The sequence below is a fragment of the Capra hircus genome, chromosome 24, assembly GCF_001704415.2.
Source record: "Capra hircus breed San Clemente chromosome 24, ASM170441v1, whole genome shotgun sequence".
Lineage (NCBI taxonomy): Eukaryota > Metazoa > Chordata > Mammalia > Artiodactyla > Bovidae > Capra > Capra hircus.
Window position 1 is genome coordinate 33,625,889 of NC_030831.1, and position 27,098 is coordinate 33,652,986.

A 27,098-nucleotide genomic window follows, 5' to 3' on the forward strand; every position below is an offset into this window, starting at 1 on the left:
GACTGAGTGACTAACACTTTCAACTAGTAATTGACGAATCGGGCCAAAGAGGTCACGTGCACCATACCTCCTGACAACATCATCTCACAACTGAACGCAGTTAAGGAAATCTGCTTGCAAAATATTTAGAACTAAACTTGGTTACATGTCCTGTTTGCTCTCTCCCCTGCCACTCCTTGAATTCCTCCAACCTGTGACAGTCAGATTCTTTCAAACCCTGCTAAGTAAAGCTGGGTACACTCTGTTACCCCCATTGTCCCGTCTCTGGGATGAGATGCTCCGAATCTGTATGTGGGATTGACGTGGAGCTGGTGGCATCTGCAATCCATGGTGAGGGGTGACTGCTGAGACTTACGTGTCTACACATACATGGGTATAGAAATCATAAAATATTTTAATGCTCTTTTTACAAGGCCACAGGCTTCCTCATGTCAGGTGAATCCCAGCAGGTACCTGTCTCTGGCAGCTACAAGGTGATGGCATGTTGAGGGGCTTCCGTACAGGTCACCCCAGTTAATCGGTACAAGTTGCAATGAAACTTCTGCACTAACAGCCCCGGGGACATGGTGATACTAAGAGTTGCTGCCTCTTTGACTGACTTAACCTCAGCTCAAGATGCAGTTTGTCCCAGCTGTCAGAAAGTCTCGAAACACCAATCATGCGTCTTACCTCTATTCTGGATTTTATAAAACACTTTATATATATACATATATATAGATATAGATAGATAGCACAAGAAATGTGCCTGCAATGCACTCTAACATAGAGCACAGGAATACACACCACGGAGCCCAACCCCAGCGTGTCCACAGGAGGAAAGTGTGAAGGTTCAATGTGCACACAAGGGCAGACAGTGGAAAGGTACAGAGTGCCGCGTGCCACACCTCTCCACGCAGCCCATCTGACGGTGACAGCTTGTCGCCTCTGTCCCACTAGTGGTGATGGGGGCAGGAGCAGAAACTATGTGATTTTCTAAGGGCAGAGGATATCCATCTGGTTTGCAGAGAGTGATGGTTATCCAGAGATTTATCTAGAAATAACTGTCGAAGGTCAGTATGCCTCCAGGCTGGGGTCTGTGGCTGGAGCTGGCTTTGCAGGTGGAGGCTGATTCGGCATCTCAAACACACAGACTCTCACACTTCTCCATACACTCCTCCTAGGGAAAGTGCACTTCCAACAGCGGCTACAAAAATAGGTTGGCACGCTCTTTTGATACAGTGAGGGAATCTTCTAGAAGCTTTTCCCCTACTTCCACGAATTCTCTACCCCGATCTGCTCTAGAACTTCGCACTCCGACTTGGAATGGGTCCGGAGAGGCGGCCTTGGACCACGCCTGCAAGGTCTGGGTGTGGCTGCGAGGAAGTCCCAGAGGGGCCAGCAAGGAACTCATACTCGTGCTAGGGGGCAGCCATCTTCTGAACGGGTCTCCCCTTCCTGGCTGAGCAGTAATCCACTCACTGCCCATCTCGTCTGGTCAGATGGAAGACTCCCTGAAAAGTTCCTGGTACGGCTTCTGTACAGAAACAAATGTTGAGAGGAAAAAAGTTTGCTATGTTGAGCTCTAGTTTTGCATTTCCAGTAGTATGGCGCTACCACTCTGGGCTCAGAAGAAATGGTCCTTGGCCCTCCCAGGAGGCCTGTGCTAGGAGCTCTGGACCAGGCGTCTGTAGTGGGGCATAACTTCATGCTCTGGGAGGTGAAGGGCAAACTCCAAGGCCACCAGCACTGGGAACTCAAAGGCAATCAGTTCTCGTCGATTCAGCCGGAACTTCTCTTCCAGTTTCTGCAACAAAATGTAAGAAAACCAAAAGCTTCTTAGCCTTGAAATAAAAATCCTAGGTTTTCTCCATGTGTAGTCTCTATATCCATCAGCCAGCATTTACAGAGAAACCCGTTAAGGGCAAGACTGTGGAGGAAGAAAGGGAGGTGTCAGCTGTGTTTCCTGCTCGCAGTCCTAGGGCAGGACTCATACCTCCTGAGGATCCACAGGCTGCCGGGAGCCTGACATACATCCCATGACTTCATTTAATCCCTCAATAATCTTACGATGTCAGTGGTTTTTCAATTTATTTATTTATTTATCTGGCTGCACCAGGTCTTAGTTGCAGCATGTGGAATCTAGTTCCGTGGCCAGGGATCAAACCATGGCCCCTTGCTGTGGGAGTCTTAGCCACTGGACCACCAGGGAAGTCCCTGAATACACTGAATTTTAAAACAGGCATTCATATAACTGTCCAAGAAGGTCAGTGTTTCCTTGCTTTGATGACATTCTACTTTAAAAGCAAGGACATCAAAAAGTCTACAAACAATAAATGCTGGAGAGAGTGTGGAGAAAAGGGAACACTCCTACATTTTTGGTGGGAATGTAAACTGGTACAACCACTATGGTGAACAGAACGGAGGTTCGTTAAAAAACTAAAAACAGAGCTACCATTAGACCCAGCAATCCCATTCCTGGGCATATACCCAGAGGAAATCATCATTCAAAAAGATACCTGCATACCAGTGTTCATTGCAGTGCTATTTACAATAGCTAAGACATGGAAGCAACCTAAATGTCCATCAGCAGAGGAATGGATAAAGAAGGAATATTACCCAGCCATAAAAAGAAGGAAATAATGCCATTTGCAGCAACATGGGTGGAGCTAGAGATTATCTTATTGAATGAAGTCAGACAGAGAAAGACAAGCAACATATGATATTGCTTGTACGTGGAATCTAAAAGCAACGGTAAGGCTCATTTGTACAAAATGCACATTATGTACAAAACAGAAACAGAGTCACAGGTGTAGAAAACAAACCTATAATTACCGGGGGAGAAAGGAAGGGAGTCATACAGTGGGAGATTTCGCCTGCCATATACACACTACTACATATAACTCAGATAAATTACAAGGACCTACTGTACAGCACAGGGAACTCTGCTCAATACTTCTGTAATGGCCTATATGGAAAAAGAGTCTAGAAAAAGAGTGGATACTATGTATATGCGGGGGCTTCTTAGGTGGTGCTAGTGGTAAAGAACCTGCCTGCCAATGCAGAAGACATAAGTGACGCAGGTTCGATCCCTGGGTCGGGAAGATCCCCGGAGGACAAAATGGCCACCCACTCCAGTACTCTTGCCTGGAAAATCCCATGGACAGGGGAGCCTGGTGGGCTACAGTCCACAGGGCTGCAAAGAGTCAGACATGACTAAAGTGACTTAGCGTGCACACACGCACAAACTATGAATATGTATAACTGATTCACTTCGCTGTACCCCTGAAACACACCATTTTAGATCAACTATACCCAAAAAAAAAAAAAAAAAAAAGATATTATCACTCAATCAAGCCCACGCCCTTCCCCAAAAAGGTGGCCGAGGTTACAGGAGGCCAAGGTGTGCTAAGCCAATGTGACTGATGGACACTGTTGGTCACAATGCCCACAAGACCCCTGGCCATCACAGTGGCTTCTGTGGCTTTTGAGAATAAGCTCACCCCTCTCAGTGCCTGAATACGGATTTTTATGGCCAGACTCAATACTAGGGATCTTCAGTCTTGTCAAAGGGACCCACCCATCTCTCTGTTCTAGGACAGCCCAAGATGTGGGGTCTGACTTTTGCTGCAGAAGGGCCAACCTCACGGTCCTGGTCCCTCAGCTGGTACTAAAGATCAGAATTCTCCCAGGCAGGGTCACCAGTCAGGCTTTTCTGAGAGACCAATACTGGCCTGGAGCATGTGCTCCCACTCCAGCCAATCAGGACTCAGGCCACTTACGTCAATTAAATGCTTGACTTCATGCTTTTTGAGGTCACTTCCGATTTTGGCCGCTAAGAGCACACAGGCGCCGGCACAAAGCTTCCGGTTCTGTTTGTTCAGCTTTCCCTTGAGGGCGAGCTTCTCAAAGTAGACAAAGGCCATGGCCACCGTGGGCTCCTCGAGGCCACAGTCCTCCTGGGCGAGCTTCCGCATCTCTCGTTTCAGGCTACAGAAAGGCGGGAAAGAGGGAAGAGTCTTGTTAGAATGTGGAGTTTCAGAGGACTGCAAAGAAAAAGACTATCCTGTCCTGAAAGCATCTTCTGTTTCTCAATCTCAAAAGGGTGATGTGGAATAGGAATCGATCTCTATAAGCAAGATTTATGTTATATGTGGGCAACACACCTAAGAGATCAAACCAGTCAATCCTAAAGAAAATCAACCCTGTATATTCATTGGAAGGACTGATGCTGAGGCTGAAGCTCCACTACTTTGGCCACTTGATGCAAAGAGCCAACTCATTGGAAAAGACCCTGATGCTGGGAAAGATTGATGGCAAGAGGAAAAGGGGGTGACAGAGAATGGGATGATTGGATGGCATCATTGACTCAATGAACATGAGTTTGAGCAAACTAGGAGATAGTGAAGGACCAGGGAAGCCTGGTGTGCTGCAGTCCATGGGGTTGCAAGGAGTCGGACAGGACTTAGTGGCTGAACAATAAAAACAGACTTAAGTCACTGGGACTTTGAACCCTTCTCTGTTGGTCAGCCTGTATAGACCATGTCGGTTCAGGACCATGGTGAACTCAAGTGGACGGCTGATGGTCTGGAAATGGAATAGAGCTGTTCACAGTGACAGGAGGAAACAAAGGTCATTCCAGAGAGATAGTCACTGAGATAAATTAGGTACTTGGTATCAGCTCTGCTGAAGATCACTTATGGCCACTAACTAAGGCAGAAGAGGGGTTCAACTAGAGTGCAGCAACCAGGGGAGGGAGCCGACAAGGGACATATATATACTTATGAGTGATTCATACTGATGTATGGCAGAAACCAACACAAGATTGTAAAGCAATTATCCTCTAATTTGTTCTTGTTCAGTTCATGTTCTTGTTCTTCTCAGTCATGTCCGATCTTTGCGACCCCACAGATTGCAGCATGCCAGGCTTCCCTGTCCTTCACCATCTCCTGGAACTTGCTCAAACTCATGTCCATGGAGTTGGTCATGCCATCCAACCACCTCATCCTCTGTTGCCCCCTTCTTTCCCAGCATCAGGGTCTTTTCCAATGAGTTGGCTCTTCTCAAGAGGTAGCCAAAATTAAAAATGAATAAAAATTTTAAAAAAGAGTGCAGCAACCAATCTTCTTATAAGAGTTGCCTGGCCAGCAGACCAAGTATGAATAGTTTATTTTTCTCACTTCTTGGCTCGGAACATGCCAGAGTCAAATCAGTACTGGGATACGTGCTCACACGTACGTTGTTGGCGCATGTTCCAACACTGTATTTGTGTACAGTTTAGCCTCCACGACCTACCACACACACACACACCCTGACATCTTGCTGTCCTGGCACACAGTCACCACAACACAGGTCAGCTTCTCTCCAGGCCAGCAAGACTGGCAGATGTGGGTCACCGCAAGGCTGATCCAATCCTCTGCAGGGGAAACTGGGGCCTGATTTTGCTTTGGCCGTTTGGCTGATGGCTTACAGATAGGGATTGGCTGTCACTTCTGGGCGGACGACTGTGGGTAGAGTTATCTCAAACCCTATAATGGCAGCTCTTTTCTGTTTTGCCTGCATTTAAGGAAGCAGGGGACCGAACGTTTCCTATTCTGAGTTTTCCATAACATAAATCGTACTGAACTGTGAGCCACAGATAGTATGAAATGATTCCTTCATGAGCAACCTCCTCTCCCACGCCCAGATCCTTAGCTCGTGTCCAGCCTCCCTCGGCTCTCACACTTCCGGGCGCTGGTCAGCCAGCATTGGACGAGCCTCTTTAGTTAGAGCTGAGCATGACCTGTTTCACTTCCCCAGAACAACAGAAGAGCCGGCATACAAAGCAAGAGCTCAGGATGTGCTGGGGGAAGGGCCTGGGGGGAAGTTCAGGTGGGGGCCCAGCCCCAGTGTGTGTGTGCTTGGCTGTGTCCGACTCTTTGCGACCCTCTGGACTGTAGCCGGCCAGGCTCCTCTGTCCATGGGATTTTCCGTCCTCACCTACCTCCGAATTTTGCTGAGTGTTAACTTAATGTGAGGGAACTTCTCCTTGAAGGTCTCGTTCATGTCCTTCTTGAGATCGGAGGGCTTCACGTAGTCAATCACTGTGGTCTGAAACAGATCGGGCCACACAAGTCACTCCTTAAAATATGGGTCATGGGTCATAATCACATGCAAGTCACACCCAACTTCTAACACCCCCACCACCAGCAACGGGGAACCCAGGCTAGAGCCATCTTGAGGGCTCTGCCGGATGCAGGAGCCCGTCAGGGCAGGACCCCTGCAGGTGGATGGAAACGAAAGTCCAGTCATCAGCAGGACCCGGTGACATTTAGCAGCCCTGGCCACCACAGTCAGTGCCTGGCAGACAGTCACGAGGTTTGTGATGATGTCAGCAGGTTCGAGAAAAGAAGCTCCATCTTTCGTTGGGTGCCAAAGCTGGGTGAGTCCCCAGTGAGGATATTCCAGGGGCTGGAGGAGGGATGAGAGATGACTGGATCTCACCCAGTGGCAATCACAGCAGCTCTGCTGTTTTCTGTCTTACATGTAGATACATGCAATGCTTCTTTCCACCTTTTTTTGGTGTGTGGGATACTAGTTCCCTGTTCAGGGATAGAAATTGGGCCCCCTGCAGTGGAAGCGTGGAGTTTTAATCACTTGAACTGCCAGGGAAGTCTCAGCACAACACTTCTCTTGAAAGAAGCCTCCCACTGCTGAAAGAAAAATTTGCAAGTGCCTTCCAGCCACCCTAACCTTATGGAGGAGGAAACAGAGGGTCAGAGAGGTGACCAGGCTTGTCCCCACTGAAGAAGGGCGCACTGCTTTCCTGTTCTGAATCAGACTGAAAGAGTAGTGGTTAGTGGCAGCCGGGAGCAGCTCCAGGCGGCTGAAGGTGGAAAGGGTTGGGGGCAGAGGCTGGAGGCTCCATGTCCAGCGAGTCAGGCAACTTGCAAAAAGTGGCTTAACCTGAGCCTCACCCTCCTCTTTGCTACACAAGATAACAATACCTGTCGGGCTGCTTCACAGGTTTCTCTCAAAGATCAAACAAAGAGAACCCAATGTATCTAAAGCACACTGGAGAATTTTATCGAGCCAACTGGGCTGTGCTCCTGTTCCACTGAGTCAGTGTCTAAGGACAGGGCCTTGCTCTCAGCACTGTGATCTTGCCCAGGTGGTTTTTATGCAAATCAGATACTCCTTTGCCTCGCCTGCAATGTTATTTCTGCAGGATCATCTTCCCTAAGTCCCTGGGTGGACTTGCCTAAATCCCAGTCATCCCCCTTTGCTATACACTATGGCTTGGATAGCCAGTCCCCTTCCAGACGCCGCGCTGTCCTTCCCGATTTCTTTGCAGCTAGGATTCCACACACAATTCCAGCTCCTCTGGGGTGATGCACTGGTGTCAGAAAACAGAGTGGAAGCAGAGGCTGGGCTTCTGTTCTTTCTGCTGCCAAGAGGAGTGATGGCAGAAGCCCTGGAGTCCCAGTTTCCATTCTGTGGGTGTGGACCACAGCCGGGCAGCATGGATCCGGAGCTGGGAGCATGGGTGTGGACCACAGCCGGGCAGCATGGATCCGGAGCTGGGAGCATGGGTGTGGACCACAGCCGGGCAGCATGGATCCGGAGCTGGGAGCATGGGTGTGGACCACAGCCGGGCAGCATGGATCCGGAGCTGGGAGCAGTGGCAGCGTCCTGACCGTGGTGGCGGCAGGGCTGTCATGCCTAGAGCTGATGGCCGGTGCACATTCCCCTGGGGACCTGGTTCTGCAGTACAGTTTGGGGATCATTCCTGAAATCCCAATTCAGGCTGTTTCATCAGCCTCCCCGGTGACGACAGGCTGTTTAGTACCCTGTAAAAAATGCCTTTCTTCTTAAACTAGCTTGGGTGGATGCTGCACTTCATAACTGAACCAGCAGACACTGTCTTCGTTGATGGCATTTACCTCAATTGTAACAGGACATCTTTGTGGGGACATGGGATAACAGCAGAGCTGTTTCCCCTAAAGGCGCTAATGTCATCTCTTCACCACAGCCCTGGGGACCTCCCACGCCACTTCCTGACCAGCCCTAGCTTTAAAACAACCCAGTGAACAGCAACAACCCAGCCCAGCTTGCAGCCTTGAAGGTGGGGCCAGGAGGGCTCAGGCCATCCCAAGCCTGGACCTCACAGGAGATGTCTTTTATTTTTACATGCAGCCTCATTCGAGCTCTTGGGGGTACAGAGCTAGGGGCTTAGTTTTCGTGGCGGCAGGATGAGTGGAAATGTATATTTGTTTCCATGCTGGATGCTTGAGAGGAGGGTAGAGGGAAGGCCAGTGAGTTGATGCTACGAGGCCCTTGGCTCAGCACTTGGCCCCCAGCGAGGGCTGCACATGATCAAGCCCTCAAATTCATTTTCTCGGTGGCAGAATTCTGAATTCCGGCTTTGGCCACCCGGAGTTGCAGAGGTGGCCTTCTCTGATGCCTTCTGGGGGAGGTTTCCAGCCACTCGACGTCTGGGCACTAGTTCAGGCGGTTTCAGCTCCCTGTGCCTGCTGCTTCTTCTGGCTTCTCTGTCACGTGCTTTACGTTGACGGTTGCAGGCACCAGCTGTGCAGGCTGCTCACGATCAGGTGCTCGGGGCATGCAATCACGGTGGCTGTGTGGGCGGCCCCCAAAGTGACAGTCTGCTCCCAGGCCCTTGCCCAGACAGGACCCTGCACACACAGTGTGCCTGTGGGCCACAGTTCCAGACTGGCCAGGCGCCAAGTATGGGAAGACTTGCTCAGAGCCTAGGAAGACCCTGCAGTCAGATTTCAGAGGACGACAGGCCTCGCTGTCCTCAGCCCTGGTTCCCTCGAGGGAACACTTTCTGGGAACATAGAAGCTATGGTCCCGTGTGTCTTGAGGGAGCCTACGACATCCTCTAGAGGCTGACCTCCCCACATTCCCTCCCCCTCCCAAGAGACAGCTGTCCTCTTCCCAGTGATGGGGGGTGAGCCAAGGGGGCAGTACTCAAGGCTGAGTCGCAGGGCGACCCCAGCCACTCACTTGTTCTGGCTTGTGTGTATATGGGGTGTGTGTGTGTGTGTGTGTGTGTGTGTGCACATGCTCAGTCATGTCCAACTTTGTGACCCCATGGACTGTAGCCCACCAGGCTCCTCTGTCCATGGAATTTTCCAGGCAAGAATACTGGAGTGGATTGCCATTGCCTTCTTCAGGAGATCTTCCCAATCCGATCCAGGGATCTAACCCTTGTCCCTTATGTTTCCTGCATTGGTAGCGAGCTCTTGACCACTAGCACCACCTGCGAAGCCCAAGGCTCAAGAGAGAATGAATTAACCAGGAGGCCCATGCTTTGTTGCAAGCCCCCTCTCCCTTTAATTGCATGGTTTATGAAGACTCACACTGTCTAGGTTTTGCCACTGCATGTGCGTTCCTAGGAATCAAAGTGCTAGTAAATGGGGTGTGGGCCCCTCCTGGCCTCGGACAGAGTGGGTGACCACTGCATTCAGTGCCACCAAATTTCTGGCCAGGGGATTGGCCAAGTGCAGGCGTCCTTGTGGCCCCAGCAATAGCCAACAGCTGGGCCAGGCAGGCTATGTGAGGGATAGGCAGCTCCATCCTTGGCGCCCACAATTTGCAGAGGAGGGTTGAGATGGCTTCCATGTGCTTTCTCGCGGCTGCCTGGCTGCAGGGACGCTGTATGTGCACAGATGCAGAAAGAAGAAAGGAGGTCAGCTGGGAGGAGGAGACCATCCAAAATGCAGAAGGTCCAGGGGGATGCAATTTAGAAAGGAGCAATGCTGGGCCTGCCCTGTCGGGGACAATGGCAGAGTTAGGGAGGCCAGCCTGGGGGCTGATGCCTGCACTCCTTCTGAGATAACAGGAAATGGCGGTAAGGCGACAACCTAGTGATCCAGCTGGAAGGGTCTACCACATCTACCTGAGATGCCGAGACGACTTTGCTTTATTTAGAAACAAAGGCTTGACTCATCTTGAGAGAAGGGAGGGAGCCTCCACGGAGGAGCTGAACGTGGGCCCAGTTCTGGCCCACAGCAGCTGCCACGATGCCCCAAGGTGAAGGCCTCTCGGGGTGGGGGTAGGGGGCAAGCAGGGGGGAAAGCGAGGCCGCAGGAGCATGTCAAGGAGGGCACGTGTGCCCCAGTAGCAGTGCTGGAATGAGGGGCTTGGAGCTAACAGGTTGCTGGTCTGATTCCCAGAGAAACAACAGAAAAGGTGCTTCGACCCGGGGCCGGGTAGGGTTCTCCTTCCTTCTGCCTGCACTTCCAGGCCTCACATCTCCCTGGGAATTCTTAGGGCAGCTCTGAACAGACGTGAGCTTGCAGTTGACTCTGCTAGCGCTCGCCTTTGGGTCAGAGGAGCCCCCAGGGGCAGGAACACTCCTAAGGAGCCAGGTTCCAGCCACAGGGCTGCCTGTCACCCAGAAGGCACGGGGAGCCTGGGGAGCTGTGCAGCCACCCCTTCACCCTGAATCTCGCTTTCCAGGGCCTGTGACCCAGAGGATACAGGCAGTGATGGGTGCAACTCCTTCGCCACCTAGAGCCACGGCCTCCACGGCACTCACCTGCCGTCCACGGGGCTCCGAGCCCAACTGGGAATCAGAAAACAGATGCGACATGCTCGCTAAGGAAAGCGGAGCCCCAGCCCTGCATGACATCTCTGAAACCACACACAGCCGGGCCTCCCGGCTGTTGTTTACGCCTCTTCCCTGTGCTGTGTGCTCTGTGCTCAGTCCCGTCTGACTCTCTGTGACTCCGTGGACTGTAGCCCATCAGGCTCCTTTGTCCATGGTATTCTCCAGGCAAAACTAATAGAGGGGGTTACCATTTCCTCCTCCAGTGGATCTTCCCTGACCCAGGGACCAAACCCACATCTCCTGCATCGGGAGGCAGGTTCTCCACCACTGCGCCACGAAGGGAGAGGAAAGCAAGTCACAAAGAAACTTCAGGAATGAGTGCACGGACAACACGGCCTGGGGCTGCATTTGTTGCTATTTCTACCCACCGATTCCAAACACAGGATCCTGGATCTAACCTCTGTCCTGTCCCCTGAAGGTGAGCAGCTCTTCGGGTTCTTTCACTGAAATGAAATGCGTTGCTTCGAGGAGAGCCACACAGGGAAAGCTGCCTTTGTCAGAATTACACCATCACGTGGGGTGGACAGGCGTGCAAAGCATGTCCGCAGTCTCAGATGTGTGACAGGCATTCACGGGGTGCCACAGAAACTTCTAGAGTCCTGTCTCCACCCTCTAAATCCCAGGCAACCACCAACGTACTTTCTGCCTCCATAGACTTGCCTATGGTGGATATTTCATGAAGATGGAATCACGCACTGACACTGGCTGATGTGGCCCCCGAGGTCACACCCAGCCAGCTTGCATTTGGATGTACTTCTAAACACTCGCTTCTTACGATGGTGGTCAGAGCACGCGCTGCTGCCCGTGTGTGCAGTGCCATGGTCAAATTCATAGTGTGATCATCGAAAACCTGACACAAATACAGAGGAACGGAGCAGATGCTACAACACCTTGGGCAAAACCTAAAACAACGTTTCACATTAGTTTTACAAGAAAAAACAGATTAAAAACAACCCAAACCACAAGACTGATGCATGCTGCCACAGAGATAACCCTTGAAAGCATAAGTGAAAGAGGACAGAGGCGAACCATCACGTAGTGCATGCTTCCATTTTCATGAAACATCCACCATAGGCAAGTCTATGGAAACAGAAAGTACGTTAGTGGTTGCCTGGGGCTTAGAGGATGGGGGCGGCTGGTTAAGGCTACGGGGGGCTCTTTAGGGGGATGATGAAAATGTTCTGAAATTGACTGTGGTGATAGTTGCACACTTTTGTGAATATACTAAAAACCACTGAATTGCACACTTTAAAGAAGTGAGTTGTACAATACGTGAATTACTATATAACTAATAAAGCTCTGGGGCTTCTCAGGTGACTCAGTGGTAATGAATCCACCTGCCAATGCAGGAGACACAGGAGACTCGAGTTTGATCCCTGGGTCGGGAAGATCACCTGGTAACCCACTCCAGTATTCTTGCCTGGAGAATCTCATGGACAGAGGAACCTGGCGGGCTACAGTCCATGGGGGTCACAAAAAGTTGAACATGATTGAGCAGCTGAGCAAAGCAAGAGCAAAAAAAGCAAATAAAGCTCTTACCAAAAAAAAAGAAAACCCCAAACCCAAAGTGGGAAACAAAACCCACCATGACACAATAAGGCATTTTAACACTTACACCAAAAGCCAGCAGTCCTCAAAGTCCCACTGCTCCATGTCTATGCAAGTGACTGGCAGGGAAGCTCCCAGGCCCCTTTCAATCTTGAGAGGCCTAGCAATGGTGTGTTGGTGACGCTGAATTACTTTCCTTAGAAAGGGTCTCCCCCAAATTAGATAAGCTCCAGACACTCTGAAACCTGGGGGCCTGGAAAGAGCCTTGCAAGGGAGGGGCCCTTGGACTCAAAACTGCTTTAGCTTCTCAGTAAATCCACCTGCAGACAGGTAAGTAAGTGCCCACATCACCCAGACAGCTTTCAATGAAAAAGAAATAAGGAGGGAAAGCAGAATCCAATCTCACGGAAGGCTGGGTTAATCTGCCTTTTATTGCTTTCTATTCCCTCCTGCTCAGCATCTCACACTGTCCTGAAAAATTAAGTTCTAAGATATATTCCCATAAACCTGAGGAGATGCTGAAATGGGAGGAGGGGCTTTTCTGGGAGTCTTTAGAATGTAATATTAAGTATCTCAAAGAACAGGCACTTTACCACAGAGGTCAAGCCAAGGGATGTCCTCTTGAGATGTAAATATGCCAAGTCACTCAGTCGTGTCCAACTCTGCGACCCCATGGACTGTAGCCTGCCAGGCCCCTCTGTCCATGGGATTCTCCAGACAGACATACTGGAGTGGGTTTCCATTTCCTCCTCCAGGAGATCTTCCCGATTCAAGAATCAAACCCGCATCTCTTGCATCTCCCACATTGGCAGGCAGGTTGTTTACCACTACTGCCACCTGGGAAGCCCCTGAGATGTAAATACCTACAGGGATCTTAAAGGTTGTGTCGGCATTCTTTCTGATGTCAAACCAGTTCGTGAGAGCTACCTTTCTGAGAGAGAAGGATCCAGACGTCCATTCACAGAACTTTAGTTTTTTGGCTTTATCTCAGTCAGCTCTTTCACTCACTTTCTTTCTGAATTGCTCTCCACACCCATAAAGAGGAAAAAAAAAAAAAAAGAAGCCCACTACCAACTTGGCTGCCAGGTTCTAATGATAAATAACCGCTGTCAAGTGAAACGTAAATTACAAGCCAGGAGGCACACAGGGCAGGAAGCACCAGTTTGGAGAGCCAGGGTGGAGGGCTCTGGCCCTCCCTCTCCTCACTGAGAAACCACCACGAAGCTCAGGCCCTACAGGAACCTGCTTGTAGCCAGCAGACTCGACAGGCTTGCTTGCTTGCTTTTTTTTAAAAACAAACTTATTTTATATTGGAGTATAGCCAAATAAAAATATTGTGGTAGGTTTCAGGTGAGGACAAATGGACTCAGCCATCATGTACACATAACTATTCTCCTTCAACAGATTTTCATGTTCTGGCATCACCTTCTAGAAACTTTAAGGCCAAAACCCAGGGACAGCTGCAATCTGATTTCCGTACCTGTCCCAGGAATTTTTTTTTTTTTTTTGGTTCAAACTTCTTTGCCCTTTCACAGAGGCAAGTACTGGGAGTGACTTGCTTGGATCAAAGTTAAAAAATACAACTCTAACTAGGAATGCAAGGCTGGCTTCAAAGGGTTCGTCTTAAACTTTGTAAATAACAGCCTTCTTTCTCAGCCTCAGGGAACGTTCAACTCTGGAACCCTTCCATTTTGAGGGATATCCCATTGGTGGTGATGAGTGGCCTTTTTATCGTCTATGGAGAACAAATGTGAACCTTCAACTACACCCTGGTTGGTAGACATGACTCAGAAAGCCCACTCCCAGGTGTTTACCCAAGAGAAATGAAAATGTATGTCCACAGAAAGGCTTGTATGGGAATGTTCATATCAGCAAGATTCATAACATCCCTAAATGTAAATAATAAAACTGTCCACCAAAAGCAGAATGGATAGATAAGTGACGGTCTATCCAGACAATGAAACCCTACTCAGCAATTAAGAAAAACAAACTGCTGATTCATGCAACATGAGTGAATCTTACAGATATTAAGTTGTGCGAATGAAGACAGATTTTTTAAAAAGCACATATTGATAGGGCACAATTCTGATCCTATGAAGTCCCAGCAGAGGCAAAACCAACTTTGGTGACAGAAGTCAGAATGGCAGTTGTCTTTGCTGGGAGCCGGCATGATGCAGAACAGGATGGAAAGGAGATAACTTTTTTTAATTAAATTGATTAAAATTTAAAACATTTTTTGGGCACACTGCATAGCTGGATCTTAGTTCCCTGACCTGGAGTTGAACCCATGTTCCCTGCATTGGAAGCACGGAGTCTTAACCACTGGACCACCAGGGAAATCCCGAGGGAACTTTCTAATTGGACAGATGTGGTCAGAGTGGAGGATGGAAAATTCATGGAACTATACACTTTCAATGGATACATTTGATTAAAATTATATCTTAAAATGAAAAGAGAAAAACAATGACTGCTGCAGGATTTAAAGGTGGCTTGATTCTGTAGAGGCCACACCAACACCTCAGACCCTGAAATTCCACATGTATAGGATCACCCCCAAACCCGGAACAGTCCCTGGTTCCTAAACCTGGGCCTCTGCTGGGCTGACTAAACTTCAACTTCGCTGGAAGTCTAGCCGGGACAGGCCTAGGGTGGCAGGACCTCAGAGGCCTTGGAGGCTGATATTTAGGGAGGTGGGAGGTGTTGCTCAGACGGTCAGCCTGTGAGGGACTTGCCCAAACTCCACAGCTGGGAGCCAGGCAGGGGGTCAGAGGGGCTGGGCCCACAGCACTTATGTCTGCCTGCAGGGGGCGCCCTGCCAATCACGAGGGGTCTCCTGGCATCAGGAACGCTTCAGGCTGTGTCAGTTCTTCCCGCCCACCTACAGACAGGTGCCCCACACCCTCAGCAGCCTGGATCAGGTGACCTGTCCACCTTGGTGCGGGTGTGCTCAGCTGCTTCAGCCACATCTGACTGTTTGTGACCCCGTGGACTGCAGCCCTCCAGGCTCCTCTCTCCATGGGATTCTCTGGGCAAGAATACCGGAGTGGGTTGCCGTTTCCTCCTCCAGGGATCTTCCAGACTCAGAGATCGAGTCTGCAGCTCTCATGTCTCCTGCACTGGCAGGCGGGTTCTTTACCTCTAGCGCCACCATCCACCTTGGGAGTTGACGCCTATTAACAAGCGCAGCTCTCTGTGCATGGGGTCAAGTTAGTGGAGTAACCTTGTCAGGATAGTTTATGGACTTCCCCGAGTGTGCGCCTGTGGGTGTGCATGTGTGTGCTAATGGTGGCAACTGTCACTGCTCAAAATACCCATTTGACACAAGGTCAACCTCTCACACACCTCAGGCTCTGGCACGAGGGGCCTCCTTCCCGAGGCCCAGCAGGCCGGCGCCTTCTCTCATCTCAGCGTTCACTTTCGATCCACTTCCTCAGGGCAGCCTTCCTAGAAACCTACATCCAAGTCCTGACCCACCCTGTCAGTCAGTTCCCAACACTTTTCTAAGGTGATTCTCTCCTCCCCCTCCTCACTACAGTGACTTGCTGACTCCTCCACTCACTCACTCTAAGATCGAGGACCATGTGGGGAGGTGGCTGGTTTTTCCTCTGCCGTAGAAGGTAGCACCTGGCCTGGCACACAGTAGGGCCTCACAGTACTGGTCGAATGGACACATTCTATACCTGTTACCCAACACACAAAATAAAGCGAGCAAACCAAAATCCAACCCCTGCCCCTCCTCACCCCACTTCTTCTCCTGCAAGTTCAATGTAAAAATTGACCTAGAATCCATGTCTACTAGAGAGCATTCTCTCGGGAGCCAGGCTGAGGTTCTTTACAACCGTCCACATGCACGTCAGGGCTGCAAAGTAGATGTGCCATATTTTATTAAAGATATTATCAATATCTGTGGCCAGATCAGAAAGACATATAGGTCTTATGAAGCTGACCAGACAAGTGCAGCTCACGAGCAATTTCATTCCCTTAAAAAAATGGACGGTTACAGGAAGCACAGGCTACGGATTCAACGTGGTGAACTGAAAAATGACCCACTTGGGATCCTAAAACGAGGGTAGGACATATTAATATATGCTGACCTGGCAGGTCATCTAACACACTGTCCAGGAGAGGGGAAATGATCTGTGTGCACAGGTGTGCCCGCATAGACTGTAGCCCAGAACCTCGAAGCTCACAATTAAATCACTGAAAGAAAAACAAAAAATCAGAACCACACTGGCCAGACACCGACCTATAAAAGTAAAATTCGCTCAGTTGTGATCAACTCTTTGGGACCCCATGTTCTGTAGCCCACTAGGCTCCTTTGTCCATGGGAATCTCCAGGCAAGAATACTGGAGTGGGCTGCTATTTCCTTCTCCAGGGGATCTTCCTGACCCAGAAATTAAACCCAGGTCTCCTGCACTGCAGGCAGATTCTTATCTGAGCCACCAGGGAAGCCCAGACCTATAAAAGGAGTGGAAGTCATTCAGTCATGTCCTACTGTTTGTAACCCCATGGACTATACAGTCCATGGAATTCTCCAGGCCAGAATACTGGAGTGGGTTGCCATTTCTTTCTCCAGGGATCTTCCCAACTCATGGAACCTGGGTCTCTTGCATGCAGTTTCTTTACCATCTGAGCCAATAGGTCATAGGGAAAAAATAATCATACATGGCCCTGGTTTTGCCTTTTGTGTTAAGAGTTGGAGAGTAAGGATGGGAGAGAGTAGCGGGGGCAATTTTAAACAAGATGCCTTTGGCAATTCATCCTGGCTCTGTGCAGCATTTTAGAATGATCTCTGAGCTATTTGCCAAATTATTAATACAAGAGGATCTATGTTGAAAGTATCAATGCGGGCTTGAGTTCTGTCTGGTGCTTTTCTGACATCAGCTACTTGCCAGATACTGGCCAGATGGACAGGCTGGGGGGTGGAGGTGGGGGTGGGGGCTTCCGCTGCTAACGATAAGCTTAGCAGTGAGTGCATGGGCTGGGTCTGACTCTGGCCTCTGCAGACATAACAGCCTAGAACAGAGGAAGGATCCTCTGCCCACTCCTGGGGCCAGGGCTTCTGACATCAGGCTGGGCTCGGGGGGAGAAGGGAACCAGAGCTGCCTGGCAGGGGGTGGTGGGGGTATCCTGAGTCTGTGCTTTTTACTTGGAGGCACACATGGCAGGCCTGGCATGGGCGAAGGTTCCCACAAAGCCCAGCTGCCCTCCTCCTGCAATACCCTGGGCTCTGCCCACCTCTGAGTCAGGGAAAGTCTGCCCACTTGAAAGCACACGGGACCCCGTCAGGCCCCACGGGTGTCTGGAGACCCAGCAGCCACAGTGGTGGGAAACGGTGGTCAGCCAAGAGCAGAAAGCGAATCACCCAAAGGGAAAAACAGGAAGAGCCCGTGAAACAAAAACAGCAAGGAAAGGTTTTGCATTTAACACCCACATTGTCCTGCTTTCACTTTCCCAGGAGATGATTCTGTCATCCGGAGCCTGGTGCCAAATGTTTGCTCAGAGCGCGGACAGTGGCCTACGGTCACCAAGGAACCCCAGCGAGCTGAACTTGAACTCAGCGCTGCCAGTGATGGGCGGGGCTGGTCGTCCCCTACCCATTGGGGTCCATGGATGTACAACCTCAGAGGTGCAGATCTACCCTGAGCCGGCAGTGTTCACACACACAGGCCACTCAGCCGTCTCACACCCTCTAAAGGGGTGTACCTGGGCCTGGTGGCCAGAAGAATCCTGGATATGATGCATGTGCTGGTCCTTCCCTGAGTGACCCTCCCGGGCAAGTGGGGGTGGGGGTGGGTCATTGAGAAGAACCACGTGGAGCAGTGTTTGAAAGCCCCAACCCCAGGAAGAACCACCATCCACAGGAACAGCATGGCACCTCCGAGTTCCCCAGGAGGCTGAGGGGGCCAGCTCCCTGACCATCCCTCCACCACCACTCACCATGTATGAAGGGAAGATGAGAACTCGCTTGTGCTTGCCGCAAGGCCACTGGGGGTCATCCAGAAGATTCGGGTCATAGTCCATAAAGTCTCCCAGGTCACTACCTGAGGATCAACGCAAAATGATAATTAGGAACCTGACCTCCCAAAGCAGAAGTGGCTGGGTGAGTGCCTGGTACAAAGTTCGACGGTAGGAAGGCTGGTTTCAGGTTTCTGAGCCCAGTCACATTGCTCGCTCTGACCATCAGTAGATGTCTCCGCATGCCAATGAAGTGTGTCCCACCCGTGTGCCCACCACCCCTCCCTGCCCTGGGCAAAGGAGTTCGTCAAACACTTCACATTCTGACATTTTTTCCATTAAAAAAAAAATTATATATTAATCTCCCTGACCTGGCAGAGCACAAAACCTCATAAGCATGAATGTTGCTGTGAACACTCACAGACTGCAAAACAAGGCCCGGAAAAGGCTCATTTTCTAAACCTACAGATCGAATGAGCCTCAAGTTATCACGTGTGAGAAGTACGCTCAGTGTGAATAATTCTGGGCAGGCTCTGGGGGTCTGAATGCATGCAAACCAGAGCAGATACCAGTGCAAACAGCAGTCAGTGACTGGAGGAGGCCGAACAGCACCTGGATGGGCCTGAGGAACTTCACGTTCACCTGGAATTTCTCTGAGAGTGCAAAGAATCCTGCCTCATAAAGCATTTTTCTCCATGTCAATTCCCACAGAGGCTTGTACAGGAGAAGCTGGAGTCTTCTGTCAGTGGCTGAGTAAGCTCACCTGCTGTGAGAGTCACTAAGGGAGTTTTCACACCTGACTGTTCATTTATGGTCCAATTATTTGAAAAAGGGCCAACATAAAACATTTATTTGGCCACACTAGGTCTTAGTTGCGACTTATAGGATCTTTAAGCTGCAGCATGTGGGATCTAGTTCCCTGACCAAGGATCAAACCTGGGTACCCTGCGTTGGGAGAGCAGAGTCTTAGCCACTGGACCACCAGGAAAGGCCTGAAAGGTCAAACTTGAGCACTAGGAGAATGTAGGTAAGAAGCAGGTAAGCAGAGGGATGAGGAGCTAAGAGGCAGAAAGAAGCCAGGGAGCCAGGCCTCTCTGCAAGGTGGTCTGGGCATGTTTCCTCATGGAAGCTTAGGGGCTGGTGACCAAGGCTTCTCATTAGAGAGGCCCATCCACCCATGCACACAAGGAGACCCAATGCATGCTGTCCACTGAGGCACCTCTTGCAGCCAGATCCCAGCTTACCCGTGTCGAGACTCCCCTGGGTGCTGCTTGCCCGGCCGATGGAGAGGCTGCGATGGCTCAGGGTACGGAGCTGGGAGAAGGAGGACGTGGAGTCTAAGGTGTTTCTCCGTGTTCCGAAGGCATTCGTGGGCAACAGAAACTGGGTGTAAGAAACAGTCTAAAAGATGAAGACAAAAACAGGTCAGTGATTAACCCACGGCAGTGAAGGGGGCAACAGAGGATGAGATGGTTGGATGGATGGCATCACTGACTTGATGGACATGAGTTTCAGCAAGCTCCAGGAGTTGGTGATGGACAGAGAAGCCTGGCGTGCTGCAGTCTATGAGGTCACAAAGAGTCGGACATGAATGACTGAACTGAACTGAATGTGAGGTTTGCATTCTGACCAAGCTGCATTGCCACGCCAAGTTTAGGTCCACAGTCTCATAGCTGGGCAATTCTAAAATCCAAGATCTGAAAAATGAAATTTGTTTTTGCACGTGTTTGTGCCAAAACCTAAACTAGACTGACTTGAGGCCATCCTAGTTTTCATTTACCCCACTCATGATAATATTCATGTTATGGGGCAGAGATAGTCATGTGTCTGATAGCAAGGGACCATCTCTGAAGCTGCTGGGAGGTTTTCTAACTCAGAAGGCATATGCTGCAATGCTTTGTTTAATTCACCACGGGTAGAATTCCAGAAGATCAGGCCTCAAGAGTCTCTGATAAGGGCTCTGCCCTCCCCCGTTCCCCTGGCAGATGCTGCATCTAAGGTGTTCATCTCACTCTATCCTCATTCCTTCCCCTGTGAACACTCAGTCTTCAGGAATGAAGCTGCAACACGTGTTTTTCTTTTCACCTGCTTGGCAGAGACGTGGCTCATGACGCCAGTCGGGTGCATCGCGCACGTGTGTGTTAAGTCGTTTCAGTGGTGTCTGACTCTTTGCGACCCAATAGACTGTAGCCCCTCAGGCTCCTCTGTCCATGGGATTCTCCAGGCAAGAAGACTGGAGTGGGTTGCCATGCCCTCCTCTAGGGGATCTTCCCGACCCAGGGATCGAACTCACGTTTCCTTCATTACAGGCGGACTCTTTACCACTCAGCCACTGAGGAAGCCTGGAAAGCCCCTAAACACTGTCTAGTAGTGGGATTGCTACTCACCACAGTTAATGCTTGTTCAAACTGCCCGCCACCTCATCCAGGCACATGCGGGTGTGTGTATGCAAGAGAAAGCAGTTTCCCCTCACTCACAGTTTGTTACTCATGGCCCAAAAAAACTACATGGAAAATTCTAGAAGTAATTCCTCAGCTTTAAATTGTGAGTCAGTCAGAGCAGTATGATGAAGTCTAGCGCCGTCCCGCCCAGGACATGAACCATCCCTTTGTCCGGCGATCCCACCCTCTAGTCACAGAGCAGCCATCTCGGTTATCAGATCAATTATCATGGTATCACAGGCCTCGTGCTCAAGCATTATTTTACTTACTAATGGCCCCAAAGCACAAAGCAGTGACAAAGTACAATTCGGATAGTCTCTTAGTGTGCCTAATTTAAAAAGTAAACTTTATTAGCGGTATGTATGTATAAGGCAAAACATCGCTCAGTCGTGTCTGACTCTGCAACCCCATGGACTGTAGCCTATCAGGCTCCTCCATCCATGGGATTTTCCAGGCAAGAGTGCTGGAGTGGGTTGCCATTTCCTTCTCCAGGGGATCTTCCTGACCCAGGAATCGAACCCGGGCCTCCCACATTGCAGGCAGACACTTTACCATCTGAGCCACTAGGGAAGCCCATATATAAGGCAAAACATAGCATATATAGGGTTCTGCCCTACCCAAGGTTTCAGGCATCCACTGGGGGTTCTTAGAACAAGAGTGGGTGACTGGACTAGCCAGGATGGGCATTCATGGAGAAACAGCTGGGCTGCCATTTAACCCATCTGCACACCTGGATAGGGGGCTTCCCTGGTGGCTCAGACGGTAAAGAATCTGCCTGCAATGCGGGAGACCTGGGTTCGATTCCTGAGTCAGGAAGATACCCTGGAGAAGAGCATGGCAATCCACTCTAGTATTCTGGCCTGGAGAATCGCCTGGACAGAGGAGACTGGTGGGCTACAGTCCATGGGGGTTGCAAAAAGTAGGACACGACTGAGCGACTAACTCTTCCTTCTGGACTGGCATCACTCACACACCCAGGTTGTGCCTCACGTCAGGTTTTCCAGCCCAAGGGTGGTTTGTGGTCCATCACAGCCTCTGCTTCCTGACCCTTGTGGTGTCTGTCGCATAAGCCGGAGGTCTGGGAGCCAGGCGGTCTTACCTTCCCGTCAGCACCCAGCTCCACACCTTCCAGGCCGATGATCTCCTTCAGGCTCACGGCTCCCGCTGATTGTCTCCCTCCGTCCAGCTTCAAATCCCTGCAGGGACAAGCCAAGGATAAAGATGCTTCTGTCTGCATCCGAAGGAGCCACGGAGATGTTTACTGTCGGAACACCAGAGTCACTCTCACAATAATGATGGAGGAGGTCCCGCCGTGCCTGACAGGATTCTCTGTCCCTCTTTCGGGGCTTCTTGGTAGTTCCACCCACTTTAATATAATGAAATTCAGCTGAACAGAGAGCCTGAAGATGAGAGTCAGGCTCAGTAGCCAGTGGATTACCAAAGTCCCTTCCCGATCAGCAAGGCCATCGGCTCTTAAATGGCCAGCTAACAGGAAGCCAGAGGAGGTCACCTCTCCTTGCCACTCCCTTATTAGACAGGAGGAAGAAATTCTTACCCTAAACAGTTCTCAGCTTTATTACTAGTAATGAAGGGACCAATGCCACAACAGCCACCCCAGCTACCTTACCGGGCCACTCAGACAATGACTATCTCTATAAAAAAATAATGTCCAGTACTACCAGCAAGGTCTCCTGTGTTGCTCAAATGGTAAAGAATCTGCCTGCAACGCAAGAGACCCCAGGTTCGATTCCTGGGTCAGGAAGATCCTCTGCAGAAGGGAATGGCAGTCCACGCCAGCATTCTTGCCTGGAGAATCCCAAGGAGAGAGGAGCCTGGTAGCCTACAGTCGGTGGAATCGCAAAGAGTCGGACACGACTGAGCGACTAACATGACTACCCCTACTACCAGCAAGCACGTCCTAATTTACTTCCAAACATCTTCCTTTTCATTCTTTAAGATCACCCTATTGGACATGTGTTGCTCTTATTATCCCATTTTACAGATGAGAAAAACAAGGCTCAGAGCAAGTAACCGGCTCACCAAGGTCCCCGCTGACAGTGGGCTGTAGACACTGGTTTTGTGTCCGGTGCAGCATTTCATGCAGCATTCTTTCCTGGGTCTGGCTGTGGCTCTGCTCACGGGTAACTGTTCACATTTTCAAGGCTAATCCCTCCTTACAGGAGCTCTCAGACTTTCACTGCGTATTAGAATTGCCTGGGATCTTTGACAAACTACAGGCACATCTCAGAGATTCTGCAGGTTCAGTTCCAGATGACTCCAACAACACAAATATTGCAACAAAGCGAGTCACACAAATTGTTCAGTCTCCCAGTGCATATAAAAGTTATGTTTGCACTTTATGAAGTTTGCATAGCACGATGTCTTAAAAAAAATGTACAAGCTTTAATTAAAAAATACTAACAAATGCTAACCATCATCTGACAATGCAGACTGCCACAAACCTTCAATCCATAAAAGGGGGGGAAAAAAGCAGTGTCTGTAAAGCACAATAAAACGAGGTGTGCCTGTATGGTGTCTGGCCCCCGTCCCCAGATGTTCATTCTGATTCAGTTGAATGGGGCGTAACCTGGTTGGCTTGAGTTTTAAATACTCCCAGGTGATTTGGATTGGAACTGAGTTTGGAAGCTCCCTCTTCCAGCTGGGCTCCACACGCAGCCTTGTTAGTCAAAGCCGCCCCAGGCTGGCAGCATTCGGGCCTTGTGGCCCGGAGGGAACCGCCACACTCTGAGACGTCTCCTACAACCTAAGCAAGAATAAACACCATGTAAAGGCCAGGCTCTCCAGGCCAAAGGTGACGGAATCACGGGAAGAGAGAAGGAGAGCCCATGTGTGATAGGGAAGAAAGACAAGAGGCCGTCCCTCCCACCTTCTAGGAGGGAAAAAAAGGTATCTTTTCACTTTGTTGAGCAATCATCCTTGTCTATGGGCGTTCCAGGCGTGGACTGGCACCCTAATCCGATCTGATTGATGACCGTTTTTAAAAGAAACACCCAAGACCTGCATCTGGGAAGTACTGCACCTTCTAAGGTAGTCTCCTTGGGAGGCCATGGTTCTGCCCAGATCAAAAGGTCTCTGCAGCCCCTTTTGGAATCAACACTAACATCATGCAGAAAGAAAAAAACAACCAACCCATCCCAGTCATCAAACTTTATACTTACATATATAGTGCATGTGTATATATGTGTGCATGCATATATACATTAGTGTATATATATATATGTATGTTAGTGTTAGTTGCTCAGTGATGTCCGACTCTGCAACCCCATAGACAGTACAGCCCGTCAGGCTCCTCTGCCCATGGAATTCTCTAGGCAAGAATACTGGAGTGGGTTGCCATTTCCTTCTCCAGGGGATCTTCCCGATCCAGGGATCGAACCTTGGTCTCCTGCATTGCGGGCAGATTCTTCACCATCTGAGCCACCATATATATATAAATTTTTTCTTTAAAAAATTTTTTATTGGAGTATAGTTGATTTACAATGTTGTATTAGTTTCAGCTATACAGCAAAGCAAATCAGTTATACATATACACATATCCACTCTTTTTCCGATTCTTTTATCTGTATATTTTTAATCTTGAACACTTACCACTTCAGTCAGTGTCCTAACCTCTCTCCCCACTGACCAGGTTTGATGGTACATGACTTCAAGTACTTCCAAACATCAAACTTACCCCTTCAGGACCGTACAGAACAGGAGAATTGTACACACGTAGTCAGAAGGTGCATATTATCCCGTAAAGTGAAAGTGTTAGTTGCTCAGTTGTGTTCGCAACCCCATGGACTGTAGCCCATCAGGCTCCTCTGTCCATGGGATTTCCCAGGCAGGAATACTGGAGTGGGTTGCCATTTCCTTCTCCAGGGGATGTTCCTGACCCAGGGATCAAACCTGGGTCTCCTGCATTGCAGGCATACTCTTTACCATCTGAGACACCAGATAAACTGCATACAAAGTAATTGCAATTAGCTTGCTACTGAGAATGAGTTTTAGTTGCTCAGTCATGTCTGAATCTTTGCGACCCCATGGACTGTAGCCTGCCAGGCTCCTCTGTCCATGGAATTCTCCAGGCAAGAATACTGAAGTGGGTAGCCAGCCATTCCCTTCTCCAGGGGATCTTCTTGATCTGGGGATGGAACGCAGGTCTCCTGCACTGCAGGCAGATCCCTTACTGTCTGAACCACCAGGGAAGCCCATTGAAAGCCCCTCACATATTCTGAGTCATAGAAGTGCTCTGGGGAGGTGTCTGAGTCCACCTTGGGTGGCTCCTCTGCTAGGGACCACATGCACTGAGGGCTCTGAGGGCCAGGCTGATTTAAGTCACATCACCTTAGGAACATGCGACACCAACAGAGAGCCCTGCTTCCCAGTTATTGACCTCAAATCCAAAGCTGGAAGGACCAGGTGGGCTGGAGCAGAGTGGGGCTCAGCAAGACCACGAGAACCTCAGGTTCCCCAGAGAGCATGTGCACGGTTGCCTCGCCTCCTATGTGAGCCACCGGGGGCAACTCTCAGAAGATTTCCTCAAGCAATTAAGGATGAAGATGATGACTGCATAAAGGCCCTAAAAAGGGAAATGCCTTCAGAGCAAGCACCAGAACAAGAGGCAAAAATAGCTGCGGTGGCAAAGGATGGAGTGGCCCAGTGGTGGAAGACCAGGCGAGCTGGCACAAAGAAGCAGAACCTGTATTTTGTTAAAGGACCAACAACACGCTTCCTCAGACTTACTGCTTTCCCAAAGTCTAACCCAGCAAGCATGTGCCTCAAATTCCCAGCTCCTAGACAACTGTCTCCTTGTTTCCACTTCACCCGGATGGAGAATGTTGCTTAGGACTGAAACTAATACAAGAGCAGGAAAAATCTTTATGGGATGAGAAGATTAAAAGAAATAAGGGGTATTCAAATAGGTCCCTATTAAGAGTGCTCCAGGACACAGACACAGAGAATAGATGCATGGACACGATGGTGGGGGTGGGGAGGAAGGAGAGGGTGGGATGATGGAGAGAGTAACAAGGAAACATATATTACCATATGTAAAATAGGCAGCCAATGAGAATTTGCTGTGTGACTCAGGGAACTTAAACCCGGGCTCTGTAACAACCTAGAGGGTTGAGTTGGGGAGGGAGATGGGAGGGAGAGTCAAGAGGGAGGGGACGTATGCATATCTACGGCTGATTCATGTTGATGTTTGGCAGAAACCAACACCATACTGTAAAGCAATCATCCTTCAATTAAAAATAAATCTTAAAAACTTAAGAGAGTCAAGTTTAAAAAAAAAAAAAAAAAAGAGTGCTCCTACCTGGAGAGCTGGCTGTAGGCAGGAACAGAGTCTCAATCCATGTCTCAATCCTGTCTACCTAGCATCTGATGTGTAAAGATGCTTAAAGAAGTGTTTGCTGAGCGGAGGTCAACTGACTCCTTGTTGGTTCATAAACATGGCACCGATGGTGGGTGTTTTTCCATTGTGCCCCTTTCTATCTGTCTCAGTTTGCTCCCAGGCTCAGTGCTTCCCCAGGGCAGCCCTGCCTTTGCCAACTGGCCCCTTGATCCTGGAAGCACAGATCCCAGTTTGCAGAACCAAACCAGCCACTTTTACTCCACACTCCCCTTCTTTAAAAAAAAAAAATTTTGGTAGCACCTAGTAGTACATGGGATCCTAGCTCCCCAACCAGGGATCAAACCCATGTCCCCTGCATTGGAAGGCAAAGTTTTAACCACTGAACCACCAGGAAAGTCCCTCCACGCTCCCACACACTCCCCTTCTTGTGAGAAATGGAGCCATAACAAAAATTATACTTTAAGTGCACATGAAATGCAAGACTCCTCTCCATGAGATAAACCCCAAGCCCGGTTTAAAAGGAACAGGGAGGACTTCCCTGGTGGTAGAGCGGATAAGATTTCACTTGCCAATGTAGGGGACACAGGTTCGATCGCTGGTCCGGGAAGATTTCACATGCTGTGGGGCAACTGAGCCTGTGTGCCACAACTTCAGAGTCTGTGCTCTGGACCCCACGAGCCACAACTACTGAGCCCAGGTGCCCTAGGGCCTGCACTCCGCAACAAGGAGAAGCCACCGCAAAAAGAAGCATTACAACGGAGAGCGGCCCCCACTCGCCGCAACTAGAGGAAGCCGTGAGCACCAACAAAGGCCCAGCACAGCCATAAATAAATGAATAAAATTATTAAAAAATTTAAAGGAACAGGGGTTCTTAGCCTATCCAAGTGCCTCATGGACACTTTGGACCACATGGAAGAGAGAGCTCTATGGGCAAAACTCCACCACCCCTGACCACAGGAACCCATCTCTGGAGGATTACTGTGCCCCCTGCATACCACAGCCACCACTTTCCACCCCTGGCGCTTCACCTGTATCATTCTACTCTCTAAATAACTACAGCACGCTGAGAATGAAAGTGAGACAGGAGAAGAGTGTGTCCACCCTCGACGACTACTGAGAAAACACACACTGCTCATTACAGTCCAACAGAATCTCCCTCAGCGATGGATGGTCCTCCGACTGAGCCGTCCCGCAGGGCAG

The 27,098-nt window shown here is 49.8% G+C and overlaps 1 protein-coding gene across 1 annotated transcript in view; it reads right to left on the reverse strand.

The window, feature by feature from the left end:
• The window catches only part of CABLES1 (Cdk5 and Abl enzyme substrate 1), a 102,867-nt gene continuing 76,145 nt past the window's right edge, over nt 377-27,098 (reverse strand). The window contains exons 5-10 of the mRNA XM_018039695.1: nt 21,642-21,738; nt 19,346-19,502; nt 18,084-18,187; nt 5,960-6,066; nt 3,759-3,966; nt 377-1,783 (exon numbers count right to left, since the gene is read on the reverse strand). Coding sequence (XP_017895184.1) covers nt 1,643-1,783; nt 3,759-3,966; nt 5,960-6,066; nt 18,084-18,187; nt 19,346-19,502; nt 21,642-21,738 — 814 coding nt within the window. The 3' untranslated portion in view covers nt 377-1,642. The remainder of the gene's footprint in view (nt 1,784-3,758; nt 3,967-5,959; nt 6,067-18,083; nt 18,188-19,345; nt 19,503-21,641; nt 21,739-27,098) is intronic.